At 39.2% G+C, this 21,583-nt stretch overlaps 1 protein-coding gene across 4 annotated transcripts in view; it reads left to right on the forward strand.

The window, feature by feature from the left end:
- Positions 1 to 21,583, forward strand: part of CASP8AP2 (caspase 8 associated protein 2) — a 45,326-nt gene that overhangs the window by 4,879 nt on the left and 18,864 nt on the right. For all 4 annotated transcript variants that reach the window (XM_032651218.1, XM_032651219.1, XM_032651221.1 and 1 more), the window contains exons 2-6: positions 12,821 to 12,903; positions 15,686 to 15,754; positions 19,076 to 19,176; positions 19,739 to 19,813; positions 21,085 to 21,200. In XM_032651218.1, coding sequence (XP_032507109.1) covers positions 12,849 to 12,903; positions 15,686 to 15,754; positions 19,076 to 19,176; positions 19,739 to 19,813; positions 21,085 to 21,200 — 416 coding nt within the window. In that variant the 5' untranslated portion in view covers positions 12,821 to 12,848. The remainder of the gene's footprint in view (positions 1 to 12,820; positions 12,904 to 15,685; positions 15,755 to 19,075; positions 19,177 to 19,738; positions 19,814 to 21,084; positions 21,201 to 21,583) is intronic.

A 21,583-nucleotide genomic window follows, 5' to 3' on the forward strand; every position in this document is an offset into this window, starting at 1 on the left:
TGTGGGATCTAGTTCCCTGACCAGGGATCAAACCCAGGCCCCCTGCATTGGGAGCGTGGAGTCTTAACTGCTGGACCACCAGGGAAGTCCCTTAACTTTAAATTAATTAAAATTAATTACAGTTTAAACATCCACCTCGGGGCTTCCCTGGTGGCGCAGTGGTTGAGAATCTGCCTTCCAGTGCAGGGGACACGGGTTCGAGCCCTGGTCTGGGAAGATCCCACATGTCGCGGAGCAACTGGACCCGTGAGCCACAGCTACTGAGCCTCCGCATCTGGAGGCTGTGCTCCGCAACAGGCGAGGCCGCGACAGTGAGAGGCCCGCGCACCGCGATGAAGAGTGGCCCCCGCTCGCCACAACTAGAGAAAGCCCTCGCACAGAAACGAAGACCCAACACAGCCAAATAAATAAATAAAATTTATAAACATCAACCTTAGTGTGTTAGGCCAAATAATGGATTCCCCAATATGTCCATGTTCTAATCCCAGGAACCTATGAATATGTTGCTTTATGTGGCAAAAGAAACTTTGGAGGGAATTCCTTGGAGGTCCAGTGGTTAGGACTCTGCTTCCACTGCAGGGGGCATGGGTTCAATCCCTGGTTGGGGAACTGGGATCCCGCAAGTCACGTGATGTGGGCCCCCCCCCCCAAAAAAAGAAACTTTGCAGATGTGATTAGGATTTTGAGATGGGTAGAGTATCCTGGATTATCCAGTTGGCCAGTATTATCATAAGGGTCCTTAAGAGGGAAGCAGGAGAGTAAGTGACAGGAGAGGCCATGTGATGACGGAAGCATGAGGAAGGTGGAGAGGGGAGCAAGTCTGACCATGGAAGCAGAGGTCAAGAGGTGAGATGTCACACTGTTGACTTTGAAGGTGGAAGAAGGAGCCACCAGCAAAGGAACATAAGCAGCTTCTAGAAGCTGGAAAGAGCAAAGAACAGTTTCTCCCCTACAGCCTCCAGAAGGAATGCAGCCCTCCTGAACCTTGATTTTTAGACCAGTGAGACTTCTGACCTCCAGAACTGTAAGGTCATGAATTTGTGTTAAGCCATGAAGTTTGCGGTCATTTGGTAGAGCAGCAATAGGAAACTAATGGTCATTCACACTGTGCATATTTCACGTACCCAATAGCTACATGTGGCTAGTAGCTTCCATACTGGACAGCTCAGATATAGAACATTTTTTATCATCATAGAAAGCTCTGTTGGGCAGCACTGGTCTAAAATAATAGTTCTCAGAGTGTGATCCCCAGCAGTATTACCTGCGAACTTTTTAGAAATTCAATTCTCAAGCCTCATCTCAGACCTACTGAATCAGAAACTTTGGAGACGGGCCCATCAAATCTTGTGTTTTAAGTTCCCCAGGTTTTTCTTTTCTTTTTTTTTTTAATAGACTTTATTTTTTAGAGCATTTTTAAGTTCACAGCAAAATTGAGCAAAAATGCAGAGTGTTTGCATAGGCTTCCTGCGCCAACACACAACTTCCTCCCTCTATCAACATCTAACAACAGAGTGTTGCATTTGTTACAATTAGTGAACATTGTACATCATTGATACACAATCATTGGTACATTGATACCTGATTATCACCCAAAGTCCAAAATTTACATTTGATAAGCCTTAGTTTTTAACCACTATGCCAATCTCCTACCCTAATTGAAGGCCACTTTCCTGAGCGGGGATTCAACTGAGACTTTGAAGGGTATGTAGAATTTCCAAAGCAGGGGATTGGAAGGACATTTCAGGCAGGAGAGTTGTATAGAGAAAGAAGTGGAGGGGTTTTTCAGGGTACTTGGCAAGTTTGACTTGAGCAAGAGGTCCCAAGCTTTAGTTAGTCAGTTGAGTATCAACCACATGAAGTTTGTCCTAAGCAATAACAGCCATGAAATCATGGGTTTAGAATGCAAGTTTTATTTTTGAATCCCCATTGAAATAAATATGTTCATCTTTGAAAAATATTTGGTTATATGCCACTAAAATTATCCCTAGAGCCAGCCCCCAGTGATAGTCATGTCCCATTCTGGAAAACACTACCATAGGGACTTACTGGAGATCCCCTGGGGAGGTAGGGTGAGGCCGATGTTTGTTGAGCAAGGGTCATCTGTGTCCCAAGTAAGCTGCTTACTGCTGTGCATAATTCTCTAGCCCCAGACCTACCAGCATATTTGATCCTATCTTTCCTGGCTGGCAACACTTTGGTGGCTCCCTGTTCTCTTCTAGATAGAAGAGGAAATGCCTTAACATAACCTACAAGGTTCTTGGGGATCCTGGGATAGGCCTACCATGGCCCCATCAGGCTGGTGAAGAGAGGGAGAAAGGAGACGGAGGATCTCCTGGAAGAAGTGACAACTGAGCTGAAGGCTAACTGATTTAGGGGAGAGAACTAGGTGATGGAGGTGAAGAGCTTTTTTAGGTAGAAGGAACAGCATCTGCAAATTTCCTGAGGCAGGAAGGAACAATGTGCATGTGAGCACCTGAAAGAGGCACTAGAGGAAGAGTCAGGGAGAGGAGTTTGCAGGGGCCAGACCCTGCCTGCAGTCCCTGGAGGCATCACAAGCATTGTGATCTTAATGCTGTGCCTTATGAAACTTCTCCAGGATTTTCTGTTGCCTGTTAAAGTTTAAGGAACACTTTAGAAGGCAAATGATTCCGGTAGAGATTGGTAAATGCAATAATGACATGCTCAGCATGTTGATAGAATAAGGGATTGGGAATTAACTATGCCTCTAAAAAGGTTTTTTTTTTTTTTTGGCTGCATTGGGTCTCCGTCGCTACGTGTGGGCTTTCTCTAGTTGCGGTGAGCGGGGGCTACTCTTAAGTTGCGATGCGTGGGCTTCTCATTGCAGTGGCTTCTCTTGTTGCGGAGCACGGGCTCTAGGCGTGCGGGCTTCAGTAGTTGTGACTCGCGGGCTCAGTAGTTGTGGCACGCAGGCTCTAGAACGCAGGCTCAGTAGTTGCGGTGCACGGGCTTAGTTGCTCCGCGGCATGTGGGATCTTCCCGGACCAGGACTCGAACCCGTGTCCCCTGCATTGGCAGGTGGACTCTCAACCACTGCGCCACCAGGGAAGTCCCTAATTTATTTATTTTTTGTGTGGTAGCTGGGTTTGGGAAGGGGATGAGCAGTCCAGGTGAGGAAACAGAACGAGCAAGATATTGTGGGGCTGAAGTACATGGCATATTTCAGGAACTGCAAGTACAGTTATTTCTGCTCTAATGTTATATGTATTCTTGAAAAATCTTTACTTCTGCAAAATCACTCACTAAGACAGGGTTTATGGGAAAAATAGGAGCAGAATACTCAAAGCCTATCTACTCATATTACTGGAGCAGCAACAGGAACAATATCAATTGTAATTAAAATATCGGCACAGTTAAAAGACATGTTAGATTCCCAGTAAATAAGTATCTCAGTAAATATAGGTCTTTTCCTCAAGAGAAAATAAGGATGAAGATAGCTTGATGGAAGGAGGAATAAGGAAGGATTGCGGCAACAAGAAGAGGGACATAAACATCAGAGGTTGTGGGTACAGAGGCAGATGCAGGCTTCGTGTGAAATCTTGTGACGGTGGACTGAATGGCTCTGGCTCATTGCCTTGTGTTTGGCTTTGTCCCCCATCCTGCCTCCCACAAAGATTGAGGGAAAACAAGCTTAAGCCCATGCAAGACAGAGCCTTTGGCTGTACTGAGACTAGAGGAAGAAAGGGGACTGATGGGTATCTAGGGTAAGGGTGGCAGGTACAGGACTAGATTCCTTCTTGCTTGCTGTGTTTAGCTGCTGTTCATTAATGGCGCAAAACTTTAACATCCTGGGAAAGAACTCCATCTGAACCAACATAATTTCTGGGTTATACTGACATCATTTCTTTGTTTCTCAATAATGTATGTGCTAACTTGCATTACAGAAACGTGCTGTGGTGGCTGTGGCTGGAGTGTGTGAGGGAAACAGTGAGAAATAGAAAAGCACTGATAGACATTTCTAGAAAGGCCTTGGGTTCTGCACTAGGGAAGCTCAACTTGATAATTTTATTTGGGGCAGCTGTTGAAGGTTTCTGACCTGGGAGAGAAACACGGGCTAGACATAAACAGGGTTAATTTTGGCCTCAGTGTGGAAAATGGTAAGAGGAAAAAGATATTGGTAGTGTAGAAACTAGCTAGGAGACTTTTATAATAATTTAAGTGAGAAATAATTGTATCTGAAACTGGAACAGTGACAGTGCAAAGGAGACACTAATTTGAGAGATTTAAAAATCACTAAGAATTTGTGACTGCTTGAAAGTGAGTGTGGTGCTAAGAAAGAGTCAAAGATAATGCAAGCTTTTAGCTTGAGAGTGAATTGAGGCAGGAGATGATAGTTTATATTTTCCATATCCAGGCACTTACATAATTTACTTTCTTCCATTATTATGCCTCATGTAATCACTCTTTTCGTTCTGACTGTCTCCGTCTTGGGTTAAGTCTTATCATGTGGACCTTTATAGTAGCCTCCCTCCCAGTTTCTTTTCCTACACGTTTGTCTTTCCAGTTCATTCCACAAGTTAGTCTTCCTCTTTCCTTTCTTTGTATCAATGTACTAACTCACAAACCTTCAGTGCTCTTATCTTCTGGAAGTTCAAGACCAGATATGTTGGTTTGACATTTAGTATCTTCTGTTTGACACTAATGAAATTTTAGTTTTGTCTCCCAATCCTGTTCTGAGGTCTGTTTCAACTAGGCTGTTTTATTTACAGTTCTCCATGTCTGCCTTTCCTCCAAGGTTAATATTCTCATTTGGAATCTACAGAGATCTCCACAGATACCTCCCTCTCCTCCATTGACATGCAAGTCCTTCCCCTCCTACCAAGCAAGTCCTCGGCAACGTGTATGCTTTTATTCTCCACACATTTTTGCCAACATTTTGGAGGGGATAGTGGCTTTAAGGGGGCCCAAGGAGTACTTCTAGGGTGCTGGTAATGGTCTGTTTCTTGATCTGAGTGGTAATTCCATGGATGTGTTCAGTATGTGAAAAATATAGGACTGTCTACTTATGATTTGGGCTTTTTTCTATTTTTATACTTCAATAAAAAATTTACTCTCGGGCTTCCCTGGTGGCGCAGTGGTTGAGAGTCCGCCTGCCGATGCAGGGGATGCCAGTTCGTGCCCCGGTCCGGGAGGATCCCGCATGCCGCGGAGTGGCTGGGCCCGTGAGCCATGGCCACTGGGCCTGCGCGTCCGGAGCCTGTGCTCCGCAATGGGAGAGGCCGCAACAGTGAGAGGCCCGCATACCGCAAAAAAAAAAAAAAAAAAAAAAATTTACTCTCTCCCCATCAAAATAAAATATGTCCTGACTCTCCTAGGCCCTTTGCATTTCAATTTGAATTTTATGGTCAGCTTGTTAAGTTTGGGATTGCATTGAGTTTATAGATAAAGTTAGGGAGAATTGCCAACCTTGATGTTGAGTTTTCCTAAAAATGATTGAGACATATTTTATCGTTTATTTAGAGCAGAGGTAGGCTGCCTGTTCTTGTAAATAAAGTTTTATTGGAACACAGCTGCCTCTATTCATTTACGAGTTGTCTATGGTTGTTTTGGAGCTACAGCAGCAGTTAAGTCCTTGTGACAGACCAGATGGTCTACAAGCATAAAATGCCTACTTCCTGACCCTTTAAGAAGAAAAGGTTTTCAGGGGATGTCCCTGGAGGTCCAGTGGTTAGGACTCTGGAGGTCCAGTGGTTAGGACTCTGCACTTCCACTGTAGGGGACAGGTCCAATCCCTGGTCAGGGAACTAGGATCCCGCATGCCTCACGGCATGGCCAGAAAAAAAAAAAAAAAGAAGAAGGAGAAGAAAAGGTTTTCAAATCCCTGATTTAGATCTTTTATTATTTTCTCCATAAAGGTCTTATATTAGATTAATTCCTATGTACCTTATAGTTTTGTTGTTGTGAATAATATCTTCTTATCAGTTATGTTTAAAAACTGTTTGCTGTCATATAGGAAACCTGTTGCTTTTGTGTATAATCTTACATTCAGCGACTTTGAGAAACTCTTACCAGTTCTAATAATTTGTAGATTTTCTGTATAGGTGATCATAGTGTGAATAATGGCAGCTTTGTTTCTTCCTTTCCAGTTCTGTCTCATTTCATGTTTTACTCTTTTTGCTAATAGAAGCAAGCTTGACTTTGAAGGAGATGCTTCTGTGGTTTTAACATCATGCATGATGATTAACGTGAGGGTTTGGTTTTTTTTTTAAATAAATTTATTTATTTATTTTTGGCTGCATTGGGTCTTTGTTGATGCACATGGGCTTTCTCTAGTTATAGCGAGCGGGGGCTACTCTTCCTTGCAGTGCACGGGCTTCTCATTGCAGTGGCTTCTCTTGTTCTGGAGCATGGGCTCTAGGCACGTGGGCTTCAGTAGTTGTGGCACACAGGCTCAGTAGTTGTGGCTCGTGGGCTCTAGAGCGCAGGCTCAGTAGTTTTGGCGCATGGGCTTAGCTGCTCGGCGGCATGTGGAATCTTTCCAGACCAGGGCTCAAACCCATGTCCCCTGCATTGGCAGGTGGACTCAACCTCTGCGCCACCAGGGAAGTCCCAATGTGAGGGGTTTTGGTTTTTTTTAGTAGAAATATGTCTTCTATCAGTTTATGAAAGTTCCCATCTTTTTCTTCTTGGCCGCACTGCCCAGCATGTGGGATCTTAGTTCTTGAACCTGTGCCCCCTGTGGTGGAAGCACAGAGTCCGAGTCCTAACCACTGGACCGCAAAGGATTTCCTGTAACGTCCCATCTTAAACTTTCATAAATTCCAACTTTGCTGAAAGTTAGTGTTGAACTTTACCATATGCCCTTCCTATGCAGATGTTGAGATGATTATATTTTTTCTTTTCTAATCTAGCATGAAATATACTAATTTTTACTTAGTAGACTATTATTGGATCAGTTTTAGATTTACAGAAAAATTAGGAAGTACAGAGAATCCCCATATGTCACCCTCCACCCCCCAGTTTTCGCTATTAATATCTTACGATAATTTCTTATAATTAATGAAAAAATTGATACATTATTTTTTTTTTTTTTTTTTTTTTTTTTGCGGTATGCGGGCCTCTCACTGTTGTGGCCTCTCCCGTTGCGGAGCACAGGCTCAGCGGCATGTGGGATCTTCCCGGACCGGGGCACGAACCCGTGTCCCCTGCATCGGCAGGCGGACTCTCAACCACTGCGCCACCAGGGAAGCCCCGATACATTATTATTAATTGAAGTCCATAGTTTATTCAGATTTCCTTTATTTTTACCCAATATCTATCCTTTTTTTTTATTTCAGGACACCATATTACATTTAGTTGTCATGTCTTCTTGGGCTCTCCTCTACTGTGGCATTTTCTCTCATTCCTTGTTTTTGGTGTCCTTAGCAGTTTTGAGGAGTACTAGACAGGTATATTGTAGGATGCTCCTCTAATTAGAATTTGATGTTTATCTCATCATTAGACTGAGGTTATGGGTTTTGGGAAGATCAAAGGTAAAGTGCCATTTTCATCATATATCAAGAGTACATATTTTCAACATGATTTATGACTGTTGATGTTGGCTTGATCCTTTGACTAAAGTAATGTTTGTCTGGTTTCTTCACCATAAAGTTAGCCCCCCACCCAATTCCGTACTCTACTCTTTGGAAATAAGTCACAGTGCAGAGCCCTCATTTAAGGAGTGGGAAATTAGGCCCTGCCTGCTTTAGAGTGGAGTATCAACATAATTTATTTGGAATTCTGCATGGAAGATCTGTTTCTTCTCCATTTACTAATTTACTTATATCAGTGTGGACCATGTATGTTTATTTTATGCTTTGGGTTATAATCCAGTACTACTTTAATTTGTTGCTCAAATTGTTCCAGCTTTGGCTATTGAAAACTCTTTCAGTTGGTTCCAGTGCCTCTTTGACATACCTCTGTTAGTTTCTTTCTTTCTTTTTTTTTTGACACTTCCTTTCTTTCTTGCACTGTAAGATGCTCCATGTTCATCTTGTGCATTTTCTGCCCTTGTCTTAGAATCAGCCATTTCTTCAAGAAGCCCTGGTCCGTCTTAATGGAGAATAGTATTAGAAGCCAAGATATGGATACTCGTTGTGCTTATTGCTACTTTGCTGGTGGAGCAAAGAAATAGTACATATGTGTCTACTAACTGATGTATATACATATACCTGAAAATATTTCTGTATATAATCATCTGTTATCTATGTTAAGTTAAATGTGAGTTCTTACTGATGTCTTCAACTATAATCCATTACCACAGGGATCATTTTTAGTGTGTTCTCTTGCTTTTCTGTAACCTTCCACTTCAGTAGCAAGAAACCTGGCTCCCACCATCTACCACCCATCTATTTAAATTGTTCAATTCCAATATACACATATAACAGTATCAGAACTAACAACTCATACCCTGCTGGGAAGCAACTTTATCAACTAGAAGACAGTGCTTATATGAATTGAGTTTTTTTTTTTTTTTTTTTTTTTTTTTTTTTGCGGTACGTGGGCTTCTCACTGTTGTGGCCTCTCCTGTTGCGGAGCACAGGCTCCGGACGCGCAGGCTCAGCAGCCATGGCTCACGGGCCCAGCCGCTCCGCGGCATGTGGGATCTTCCCGGACCGGGGCACGAACCCGTGTCCCCTGCATCGGCAGGCGGACTCTCAACCACTGCGCCACCAGGGAAGCCCAATGAATTGAGTTTTTAATGCTATACTATCCTAGCATTTTTGGGGATAAATCTTACTTGTCTGTAGTGTATTTTTGTTTTTGTTTTTTGTTTAATGTCTTGATGGCTGCAGCTGGCTAATTTTTTTTAAAGGCTATTTCTATGTTCATAAGAAAGATTGACTTATAGTTTTCTTGTCTTGTAATTTTCCTGTTTTGCCCTGTCTTTGCCCAGTTTTGATGTCTAGACTATACTAACCTAATAAACATATATGTCTCTCAGCCTTCTTTTTTTCCTATATGTTGTCTGGAATAGATTATGGTTTATCTGTTCTTTGAAGGTATGATAGGATTCACCTGTAAAACTGTCTGGGTTTAGTAGTTTCTTTTTTTTCTTTTTTTTTTTTTTTTTTAGTGGTACGCGGGCCTCTCACTGTTGTGGCCCCTCCCGTTGCGGAGCGCAGGCTCAGCGGCCATGGCTCACAGGCCCAGCCGCTCCGCGGCACGTGGAATCTTCCCGGACCGGGGCATGAACCCGTGTCCCCTGCATCGGCAGGCGGACTCTCAACCACTGTGCCACCAGGGAAGCCCTAGTAGTTTCTTTATGAGTAGATTAATTACTGTATCAAATAATTTAATCCTCCTAGATGTGTACATATTTTCTGTTTCTTCTTCAGTTTTGGCAAGTTACATTTTTCTAAAAAACTATCCATTTCATTGAACTTTCAAATATATTTTGTTAATAACTTAATCTCTGCTATATGTGAAGCTGTCACTCCTTTTTTATTCCTAATGTTTGTGCCTTCTTTCTTTTTCTTTATTAGTTTTTCCAGGCATATGCCTATTTGATTTGTCTTTTCAAAGAGCCAGTGTTTATCTTTATTCATCTTTATAGTGTTAGTTTCTTTTTATTAATTTCTCTTTTTTATGTGTTTCTTTCTTTCAGTTTACTTTGTTCTTTTTCTTGAGTTGGATGTTGACCTCAATAGTTTGTATTCTTTCCCTATAAATTTATTTAATGATATAACTTTTCCTCTAAAAGTACTATTTTGATTGTACCCCACAAATATTTTGTTTTGTGGTGTATTCATTGTTATTTAGTTCTATGTATTTCCCAGTTTCCATTAATGTTTGTTCTTTGACCTATGTTTGTAAATTTCCAAAGGAATTGGGAAATTTGAAAATGCACTGTTAATTTCAAATTTTATTGATAAAAGCACTTTATGAAATTTGTTGAAACTAACTCTATTATGATATATTGTCAGTTTTTATAAATATGCTTGAAAGTAATATGAGTTCTTTTACTGTAGGTAATATATCAGTAAAAATCGTCAGATCAAACCTGTCAATTTTGTGTTGAGAGCTGTATCTTTAAATCTCTTTAACTGCTTTATTAGCAGAGAAGGGTGTGTTAAAACCTCTATTGTGACTGCTTACCTGTATCAGACAACGTCCAATCAGGAGACAAAAAACACATGGTAATTTGAAAAGAGAAAGCTTAGTATAAAGAATTATTAACAGAGGTTGGAATAACTGGGAATTGGTTAGTAAAGAGTTAAAGATAACCCGAAGGAATGTAGGAATAGCAGATATAAGGATCAGCCACCACCTTTAGGGCTGAGATAGCTCATCTGAAGAAGAGCTGTCTCCCCCTCATTGGAAAGAGTGGCCAGGGCTAATTGGATGGTGGAGAAGTTGCTAAGTGCCTTTCTAGTGACCTTCCTTTGAATCTGGTCAGGAGGCGCATGGGGAAGCTCCTGGATGCTGCTGGCTGTCAGGTACTGTGGGATCCAAGAGTTGGAGAAGCTGCCCTCTCCATGAGCCTAGCAGGAGAAAGCTGTGTCCTGCATGAGCCCATTGTAATAGCAACCTTACGTATAGGAGGCAAGCATGCAGAAAAATTGTGCCCTTGCAGGAACCTAGTGCTGGAGAAACTGTCTGCTGCTGGAACTGAATGCTGGAGAAAGCTTGCCCCACAGGAGCCTGGCTAGCCAGGCACACTGAAACTAGGAGGAGAAACTGGCTTCCTTTCCAGGCTCCCTCCAGCACTCTCTAGTGACAAGGCTGTACGTAGCACCAGTTAGCAAAAGAGAAATCTTTGCAAGGCCTACCTCCATCATCACACAGGGTAGATATGGAATAAAGAGACATCATAATTGCCACAGTTCCTTTAACTTTATGTATAGTACATAGTGAGTAACCACGTATATTCTTTTGACAACTTCTTTATGTTGCTATGTATATATATTATTCTCAGAAACAATTTTGAAGATCTCATAATGCTACATCTGGTGTGACTAAGAAATGGTCACTTTCTCTTAAATTTATAAGTAATTTATTTATTTATTTGGTGATAGGGGCCTAGAAATTAAGGTTTGGCAAAGATCCCGTGAACAGTTGGAGAAAATTTAAGACAGATGAGGAACAAAAGATCCAGGATTTGTTAGATCTTTTGTATTTCCCAGTTTTAATTTACCAAGACAAGTAGAATCTTTTTTTAGTAGTAAAAACTAAAACTGTGTGAAATGGTATGCAATGAAAGCTTTGATCTATTTGATCAGTTTAACCAAATCATCTTTTTAACCAAATCTTTAGATTAATTGATCTCCATTTTGTAAAAAACCCATTGACTGATGCCCCCCTCTCCATGTGACACTTTACAGCTAGGAGTTGATTACCGTCAGGAAGCCTATGAGTTTCTGCTCCATCAGTTGAGTTTTGCTTTACCAAGAGTCAGTTGTGTTATTTGCCAAATGTGATTATGCCATTTGTGCCTTTTGTAATTATTGCACAAGCTATATTATAACAGTTGATTAATCAAGTCAGCTATTTGGAAAAAATGGGGAATGTGGGGAATGAAGAAAAAAAGATATACATATACCTTAATTTTATTTAAAGGAATAATATATAAATTTTATTTGTTGTGGTAGAACCACGACCTTTTCTTTGAGTATACATCCAATGGTTTGAGTTCTGACTTCTTTCTTGCACACCCATAAGAAGTTGCTTATGATTTCCAGCACTTTCTTCATTAGAGTAAGAAATTCAATACTTCTGAGTCAGTCAGAGTACAGACTAGATTTTCTTTTCCAGTATTTTGGATTATCTCACCCTTATTTGATTTGGCAGCAACTGTAAGTGTCTTGCTACTTGCCTTTTAGTCTTTCCAGAACACTCAGCCTAGTTTTCACTGGAAAATAACTCCCTTTGGTAATGTAATCTTTCATCATACTACTACTTAGAAAAATAAGGAAATAAACATAATTGGGTTTGATAATAAATGTACCTGGTTGTTGGTAAGTGAATATCTCAGTTGGTGGGAGCAGAAGTGTGCACGCACAGGTAGCCTTAGTGACCCCAAGGAGCCACAGTGGCCATAGTTCTTTGACCATAGGCAACATTCATGTATTTTACAGGCAGAATGGAGAATGTCAGATAAGTCAGATTTTTTTTTTTTTTTTTTTTTTTTTTTACTGCTTTGGATTCTTACATTGCTACTAGTCTTGCTGCTACAAACAGTGCTACATTGAATATTCTGGTATACACATTTTTGTAATCATGTGCTTGTATATCTGTAGAGCAAATTACTAGATATGAAATTGTTGGGTCAAAGAGTGTTTGCATTTAGAAACTTGATAGCTATTGCCATATTGCCTCCATAGAGCTTGTACCAGTATACACTTGATGTATTAGAGTATATACATCACTCTTTTCCCACACCTTTACCACCCTAGTATAGTATCGAACTGTTTGCTCTTTGCCCATCTTACTCCCTTATTGGTAAAAACACGTGTGTCTAGAGTCCCCAAGATCACCACCAGATTTGATGATTTGCTAAGAGGACTCACAGAATTCACCATATAGTTGCACTTTTATGATAGTTGGCTTGTTTAAGTATACAAGTTAATTTATGTTTTGGTCTACTTTATAAAATTAGCATCATTTACTCTGTGGCATGGGTTAACCGTATCAGCAAGTTTAAGATTTTTGTTTTCTAGTTTTAGCTTTTGGAAAATATTAGATATTTAAAAAAAATCACAATAGAGTGAACATTGTCAGTGTGTCCAAATTTGAAAGTTGTCTTTTAACTTAAAGCTAAGTTTAGTCTCTGAATTGTGAGGTTGATTTTAACAGTGGAGAATATTTATATTTAATACTTTAGATGGCGACTATCAAAAAGAAATAGGATCATGGCAGCAGATGATGACAATGGTGATGGAACAAGTTTATTTGATGTCTTTTCTGGTAAGAGCTCATTTTAATTGTCTTTCTAAGTTTGCTTATTTATTACTTTTTTCTTTAAACACACACATACACACACACACACACACACACACACACACACACACAATTTTTTCCTGACCCATTTGATACTAAGTTGTATACATTATGGTCCTTTACCTCCAAATACTTCAGTGGGTATGTCACAAGAAAAAGTTGGTTTTCTTACATAAGAACAGCATAATTATCAATTTCAGTAAATTTAACACGAATACTGTAATTTTATTTAATCTACCATCTTTATACCAGTTTTACCAGTTAACCCAATAATGTCCTTTATTATTGTGATTGGATTTAGATCTATCATTTTATTTTATTTTTACAAATTAATTATTTTTTGGTTGTGTTCAGTCTTTGTTGCTGCACGTGGGCTTTCTCTAGTTGAGGCGAGGGGGGCTACTCTTCGTTGCAGTGTTCAGGCTTCCCATTGCGGTGGCTCCTCTTGTTGCAGAGCGTGGGCTCTAGGCGTGTGGACTTCAGTAGTTGTGGTACGCAGGCTCAGTAGTTGTGGCTCATAGGCTCTAGAGCGCAGGCTCAGTAGTTGTGGCTCATGGGCTTAGTTGCTCCGCGGCATGTTGGATCTTCCCAGACCAGGGCTTGAACCCATGTCCCCTGCATGAGCCGGCGGATTCTTAACTACTGCGCCACCAGGCAAGTCCCTCTATCATTTTAAAATTTTAGTTTGTCTCATCAGTTTTTGTTCTCTCTGATTTTCTTGCCTTCTTTCAAATATTATTTGAATATATTTTAGAATTCCATTCTAATTTATATATTAGCTTTTTGGCTACACCTGTGCATTATTTTTTACAATTGGTTTCTGAAGGGATTGCAATATACATCTTTTCTTTAACATTTTGCAGTCTACTTATTTAAATGTAAGAATCTTTTTATGTAAGTTGTATAATCTTGTACATATTGTTGTGTTTAACCTCCATCCATCCCTTTATGTTAAAGATGTCGTGAACCCCTTGATACAGTGCTGTAATTTTTATTTTAAACTGTTGTATGTATCTTAAAGAAATTAAGAGGAGTTAAAAGCAATTAAGATGAAATATTAGTCTTTTATATTTACTCAGTTATTTACCATTTTTGTCCTTCTAGGATCTAGTATCATTTTCCTCCCCACTGTCTCTTTTCTTCTGGGACTCCGGATATATAGTATGTGAGAACTTTTGATATACTATAAGTTAGTAAGATTGTTCTCTCACTTTTTAATCTTTTTCTCTCTGTTTTTCCATTTGAATAATTTATTGATCTATCTTCAAGCTTACTGGCTCTTCTGTTGAAATTTTTACATTAGGTATTGTACTTTCAGTTTTAGAATTTTCATTTGGTTCTTGTAGTTGTTTTTATTTCTCTACCAAGATTTCCAATGAGTAATTTTGCATTGCGTTCTGGACATTGTAAATGTTATAGAGACATTGGATTCTGTTATATTCCTCTGAAAAGTGCTGGTGTTTTTAATTTTAGCAGGTATTTATCTTGACTGAACTTAATCTTCTGTCAGCCCTGTGGTGAACAGCAGCTGAAATCTCTGTTCAGCTTTCTTTAGCTTTAGCTGGACTTTTGGGAGTTCTAACCTTTACATGTGTAATTTGGGGGTCATTCAGATTTGGGTACAATTTGAGGAGTCCTCTCTGTGGCACTCTGGATTTCCTCTTTCTGGTTGCTGTTATCACCCCCAAAGTTTTTTCTCTGTTTCTTTAAGCTATCAGGACTAGAAGTTTCCATCTGAGTTTTTGCTGCCAAGTGTGGCTCCAGCTAGAGCCTATCATTCCACAAAAACTTGTAATAAAAGGGGGATAGGGAATTCATGCAGTGCTGTTTTCTTCTTTCAGGTGTCATCTCCTCTCCAGTTTTTGCCTGCTTTAGATTGCTCTTCAGTTCTTCAGATTACTTTTTTTTTCTTTTTTCTTTTTTTAATTTAGGTACAATTTATATATAACATTATAGTAGTTTCAGATGTACAATGTAATAATTCCATGTTTGTATGTATTGCGAAATCACCACAGTAAGTCTAGTGGTAGAGCGTTGACTGCAGATAGCTTTTAATGTTTTGTTTAGAGTTTATAGTTTTTGCAGGAAGATTGTTCTGATAGAAACTATTCTGCTATTATTGGAGTTGTAACCTTCTTACTAGTGTGGGGTTTTTTTCTTCTCTTTTTATATTTGAATTTTATTTTATTTTATATTTTTATACAGCAGGTTCTTATTAGTTATCAATTTTATACATACTGGTGTATATATGTTAATCCCAATCTCCTAGTTCATCCCACCACCACCACCCCCACACCCGCCCCTACTAGCTTGTTTTTGAAAGTGAGTTTTGGGCTTCCCTGGTGGCGCAGTGGTTGAGAGTCCGCCTGCCGATGCAGGGGACACGGGTTCGTGCCCCGGTCCGGGAAGATCCCACATGCCGCGGAGCGGCTGGGCCCATGAGCCATGGCCGCTGAGCCTGTGTGTCCGGAGCCTGTGCTCCGCAACAGGAGAGGCCACAACAGTGAGAGGCCCACGTACCACAAAAAAAAATAAAAAATAAAAATAAAAATGAAAGTGAGTTTTTAAGTCTAAACCTGTGTACTAAGATGTGTGTGTTTATAAGGATGTACAAAAGCTTCTAAACAACTTTCTTTTTTCACACTGGACTAATAAAGTCTTTCTTTTTCTGGTCCTTCAGAGTCAGAATAGAAAAACTCCACTAAGTGCATAGAGTCAGTTTTAACTAGTCTTTGATTTTTTTTTGCAGCTTCTCCTCTTAAAAATAATGATGAAGGTTCTTTGGACATATATGCTGGGTTGGACAGTGCTGTTTCTGGTATGTAAATTCTATAATAAGATACTTTCGTTTTGTTTGGTCAGTCTGTTGGAAGTGTTTATTTTGTTGTTAACAGTTCCTGGAGTAACTCATAGCCCCTCAACAATCTGCCTTTTCTTTGAAATCATTATACTCAGGTAATTATTGTTTTGCCCAAAGCTTGGTCAATAAAATAAACTAGCCTTTAGGTTTGTTTTCCAACTAGGTCTCAGATTTTTTTTTTTTTTTTTGGCGGTACGCGGGCCTCTCACTATTGTGGCCTCTCCCGTTGCGGAGCACAGGCTCCGGACGCACAGGCTCAGCGGCCATGGCTTATGGGCCCAGCCCGCTCCGCGGCATGTGGGATCCTCCCGGACCAGGGCACGAACCCGTGTCCCCTGCATCAGCAGGTGGACTCTCAACCACTGCGCCACCAGGGAAGCCCCTAGGTCTCAGATTTAATTGGACCTTGTACAAAAATATTTTGTACCATTGAAAACGAAACTGATGGTGATTTCTACCTATATTACCACACATACTGTCACAGGCTACATGATATTAGAACTTTTGAAAAGGGTAGTTACTATAAATATTTCCAAACGTATCAGTAGGAGTGTGATATGCCGAGAGTCTAATGACCTGTCCAAATGAGAAAACCTTTCTGTAATCAAATCTTCTAAAGCTTCGAACAAATGTGATCTTTACACCTGATTTGTTGACAAATTTGTTTTAGGTAAATTGGTTTTCCAATTCTAATCTGTGAAATCAGTATAGATTTGGATGAAATGCAAGAGATGGAGAATTGTAGAGCCCTTTGGGTAGAGGTAGACAGTACGTCAAAAAGCCTAACACATGTATTTTTCTTTTTACCCCAGCTTTATTGAGCTATAATTGACATATAACATTAAGTAAGTTTAAGATGTACAGTATATTGATTTTATACACTTAAATATTGCAAAATGATTACCACCATGGCATTAGCTAATACCTGCATAGCGTCACATGATTACCATCTATTTAAGACCTAGTTTCTTAGCAACTTTTGATCATATAGTATAGTCTTACTAACTGTAATCACTATGCTGGATATTAGATCCCCAGAATTTATTTGTCTTATAGCTGGAAGTTTGTACTCTTTGATCAACATCTCCTCTTTTCCTCCACCCCCAGCCCTTCGTAACTATCATTTTAGTGTCTGTTTTTTTGCATTTGGATTTTTTAGATTCCACATGTGATATTGTGTAGTGTTTGTCTTTCTCTCTCTGACTTATTTCACTTAGCATAATGCCCTCAAGATTCATCCTTGCTGTCACAAATAGCAGGGTGTCCTTTTTAATGGCTGAATAATATTCCATTATATATTTATATATGCACATACATTTACACACACGCACATGTATACATACATATATGCACCCACATATACCACATCTTTATTCCTTTTTCTGTTGGTGGACGCCTAGGTTGTTTCCATATCTTAGCTATTGTGAATAATACTGCAGTGAACAGAGGAGTGCAGATATCTGAGATTCAGTTTTTATTTCCTTTGAATATATACCCAGAACTGGGGTTGCTGGATCATATGATAGTTCTATTTTTAATTTTTTGAGGAACTTCTATACTGTTTTTGATGGTAGCTATACCAATTTAGATTCCCACCAACAGTGTACAAGGGTTCCCTTTTTTCCACATCTTCACTAATACTTATCTGTTGGTTTTTTTGTGTGTGTGTGTGGTACATGGGCCTCTCACTGTTGTGGGCTCCCCCACTGTGGAGCACAGGCTCCGGATGCGCAGGCTCAGCAGCCATGGCTCACTTCCCGGATTGGGGCATGAACCCGTGTCCCCTGCATTGGCAGGCGGACTCTCAACCACTGTGCCATCAGGGGAGCCCTGTTGTTTTTCTTTTTTTTTTTTTTGCGGTATGCCGGCCTTTCACTGCAGTGGCCCCTCCCGTTGCAGAGCACAAGCTCTGGACCCACAGGCTCAGCGGTCATGGCTCACGGGCCCAGCCGCTCCACGGCATGTGGGATCCTCCTGGACTGAGGCACGAACCCATGTCCCCTGCATCGGCAGGTGGACTCTCAACCACTGCACCACCAGGGAAGCCCGCCCTGTTGTATTTTTGATGATAGCCATTCTGATAAGTGTGAGATGATACCTCATTGTGGTTTTGATTTGCATTTCCCTGATGATTTGTGATGTTAAGTACCTTTTCATGTTCCTGTTGGCCATTTATGTCTTCTTTGGAAAAATGTCTATTCAGTTCCTCTGCCCATTTTTTAGTTTTTTCTGTTGAGTTGTGTGAATTCTTTATATATTTTTGGATATTAACTTCTAATCAGATATATATGTATATAAAAATTGCAAGCATTTTCTCCCGTTCCGTAAGTTGTCTTTTTATTTTGTTAATGATTTCCTTTGCTGTGCAGAAAGAAGCCTTTTAATTTGATGTAGTCCCACTTTTTTATTTTTTGCTTTTGCCTTTACTCTTGGTGTCAAATTCAGAAAATTATTGCCAAGACCGATGTCCAGAAGCTTACCCCCTATATATTTTTTTTTCTAGGCATTTTATGGTTTCAGGTTTTTAAAAAAATTATTGAAATATAGTTGATTTATAATGTTGTGTTAGTTTCAAGTGTACAGTAAAGTGGTTCAGTTATACATGTATATATATTCTTTTTTTATATTATTTATTTATTTTGGTCACGCCACGCTGCTTGCGGGATCTTAGTTCCATGACCAGGGATTCAACCCATGTCTCCTGCAGTGGAAGTGCGAAGTTCTAACCACTGGACCGCCAGGGCATTTCCAACATTCTTTACCATTATAGGTTATTACAAGATATTAAGTATAGTTGCAGGTTTTAAATTCACGTCTTTAGTTCATTTCGAGTTGATTCTTGTGTGTGCTGTAAGATAAGGGTCCGGTTTCATTCTTTTGCTTGTGGCTGTCCAGTTTTCCCAACATCATTTATTGAAGAGACTATCCTTTCCCCATTGTATATTCTTGGCTCCTTTGTCATAAATTATGACCATACATACCTGGGTTTATTTCTGGGCTTTCTGTTCTGTACCATTGGTCTATATGTCTGTTTTTATGCCAATAAAATACAGTTTTGATTACTATAGTGTTATATCTTGAAATCAGGAAGTGTCGTGCCTCCAGCTTTGATCTTCTTTCTCAAGGTTGCTGTGGTCATTCACAGTCTTGTGGTTCCATACACATTTTAGGATTGTTTTTCCTATTTCTGTGAAAAATGCCATTGGAGATTTGACAGGGATTTCACTGAATCTGGAAATACGTATTTTAATGTAAGGTTTTTTTGTTTGTTTGTTTTAGACAATGCTACCAAATCCTCTGTACCATCCAGAAATTGTTTGGATTTATATGAAGAAATCCTGACTGAAGAAGGAACTGCAAAGGAGGCAACATATAATGATGTATGGATTACCAGAATTTTGAAGGACAGTTACTTTGCTCTTTTGTGGCTCCTGAAATACAGACATCAGCTTACTATTGAATAGACATTCTGTGTTTGGGAAGCAGCTCTTTGACTAAAAGAATATTTAAGTCAGTTTCTGCCTTCAGATCTGCTTTTTAAAATAATGTTTTCTGGATGCTTGCCTAAATTTAGTTATAATTTTGCTTGATTGAATTTAAGTGTCTGACCATATAAAATCTCAACAGGCAATCAGTGTGATAAAATATTTTATTTTTTCATGATTTATACAAAGTTATAATTTGTCCCAAGACTTCATGCAGACAAATTTCTTTCTACCTTACTTGAATTTTAAACTTTGGAGATTGAATGTGAAACTACAGAAAATACATTATTGGTAGGCCCAACTTTAAAAACCAGTAATTAACTAAATATCTGATAGTAGAAATGGACCTCATATACCCTTATTTATGGGTTGATTTGCAAAGTTTGAAATATTTTGAAATGTCATTTAAGCTAAGAAAATAATTTAGAATGATGCTTGATCTTTTTATATCTTACAGTTGCAGGTAGAATATGGAAAATGTCAGCTGCAAATGAAAGAGCTGATGAAAAAGTTTAAGGAAATACAGACACAGGTAGAATTATAATGAATATTTTATTTTTCCCTTGTTAGATTTTTTAAAATTAATTTACTTAATTAATTTATTTTTGGCTGTGTTGGGTCTTCGTTGCTGCGCGGGCTTTCTCTAGTTACGACGAGCAGGGGCTACTCTTTCCTGTGGTGCGTGGGCTTCTCATTGTGGCAGCTTCTCTTGTTGTGGAGCACGGGCTCTAGGTGTGCAGGCTCAGCAGTTGTGGCTTGCGGGCTCTAGAGCGCAGACTCAGTAGTTATGGTGCACGGGCTTAGTTGCTCTGTGGCATGTGGGATCTTCCCGGACCAGGGCTCGAACCCGTGTTCCCTGCATTCACAGGCAGATTCTTAACCACTGTGCCACCAGGGAAGTCTCCGCCTTAATCAGGTTTTAAAACTAAAATTTAATAAAATTTTTTGTTAAAATTAAAATGCTCAAGTGTTGGCAGGTTGTAAGGAAACTTTTTAAAAAAATATTAAATGAAAGAGCAAGTCTGGCAAAACATGCATTATTTCCAGTGTCAATGAAACTGATAAAGGAAAACTGCTTGATTTGTTAAATGATATTGACAAATGATCTACTAGGCTAATTAACAGTTAAATAATAGAGAATTCTTAGAGACTGTATCAGGTGGTTTAAAAGAGAATGGTTTGAGGCGTGAACCTTTAGAATGGCTGATGAGGAAAAATGGTGATGCCTTAACAGTTTTTGCCAGAGAGACATTTTTTGTGATCATGCTGCAAAGTTAGGAATGTACTGTCTTGTTCTGATTTTTATTTTTTGGTAAAGTTGTTTCTCTTCCTTCACCCTCTCTCCCAAAGAGCCAGTCAATCCTCAATTCATTCTTTGTTCACCTGAGAATTAGTACATTGTTGCAAGTTAAATATTGTAAAATATAGTTGTTGTTAAATATAGTAAAAATTTTTATCCTGTTGTTAAATATAGTAAAAATTTTATCATCTTCAAAACAGTGACCCATTTTCAAAATAATGACTTTTTTGCTTGTTATTTATTGGTTTTTCATTTTGTTCCCTCTTTTAAGTAGTTTCACTTTAAATAGCTTTTCTTTGGCGCCAGTTTTCTTCTTTGAATCTCAGCGTCCCCGTTTGTATAATGAGCATCGCTGTACTCCTCCTAAGACTGTTTTGAGAATTGCATAAGATAAAATATGTGACGCGTGGCATGCAGTTAGCATTCGGCAATCAATAACTATTATAAATAGTTTAATAATCCTGTCGATACATACTTTATTAAATGTATTTTATGATGTTTAGAATTTCAGCTTAAAAAATGAAAACCAGTCTCTTAAGAAAAATATCTCAGCACTTATCAAAACTGCCAGAGTGGAAATAAACCGCAAAGATGAAGAAATAAATAATCTTCACCAAAGGTATGACTGAGGGATATGGATCTGTTTGTAAATTACATGGGTATTGATAGGTGGAATATTTTTAACTTTGGAAAGCTAATGAAAATCATGCATTTTATTAAATATTTAAGGTTTTACTGAAAGTAAGTGACTAATATTCTAATGGTATATTATCGTAATGATACCTATATGATTATTAATAGAATATTGCCACATACCTCTCTGAATATATTCAGTTTTGTAATACACTGGGATCTCGCTCTGATATCCTTTGGTCCTGAGACGATGGTGGTGTACGTCATGGGTTCTTCTAGGCGCCCATCAAATTACTAAAATATCAGGAGGATGTCTGTGTCATATACTGTTAACAGACAACCCATAAAAATCTGTCATTATTTATTTAT

This window comes from Phocoena sinus, chromosome 12, assembly GCF_008692025.1.
Source record: "Phocoena sinus isolate mPhoSin1 chromosome 12, mPhoSin1.pri, whole genome shotgun sequence".
Taxonomy (NCBI): Eukaryota; Metazoa; Chordata; class Mammalia; order Artiodactyla; family Phocoenidae; genus Phocoena; species Phocoena sinus.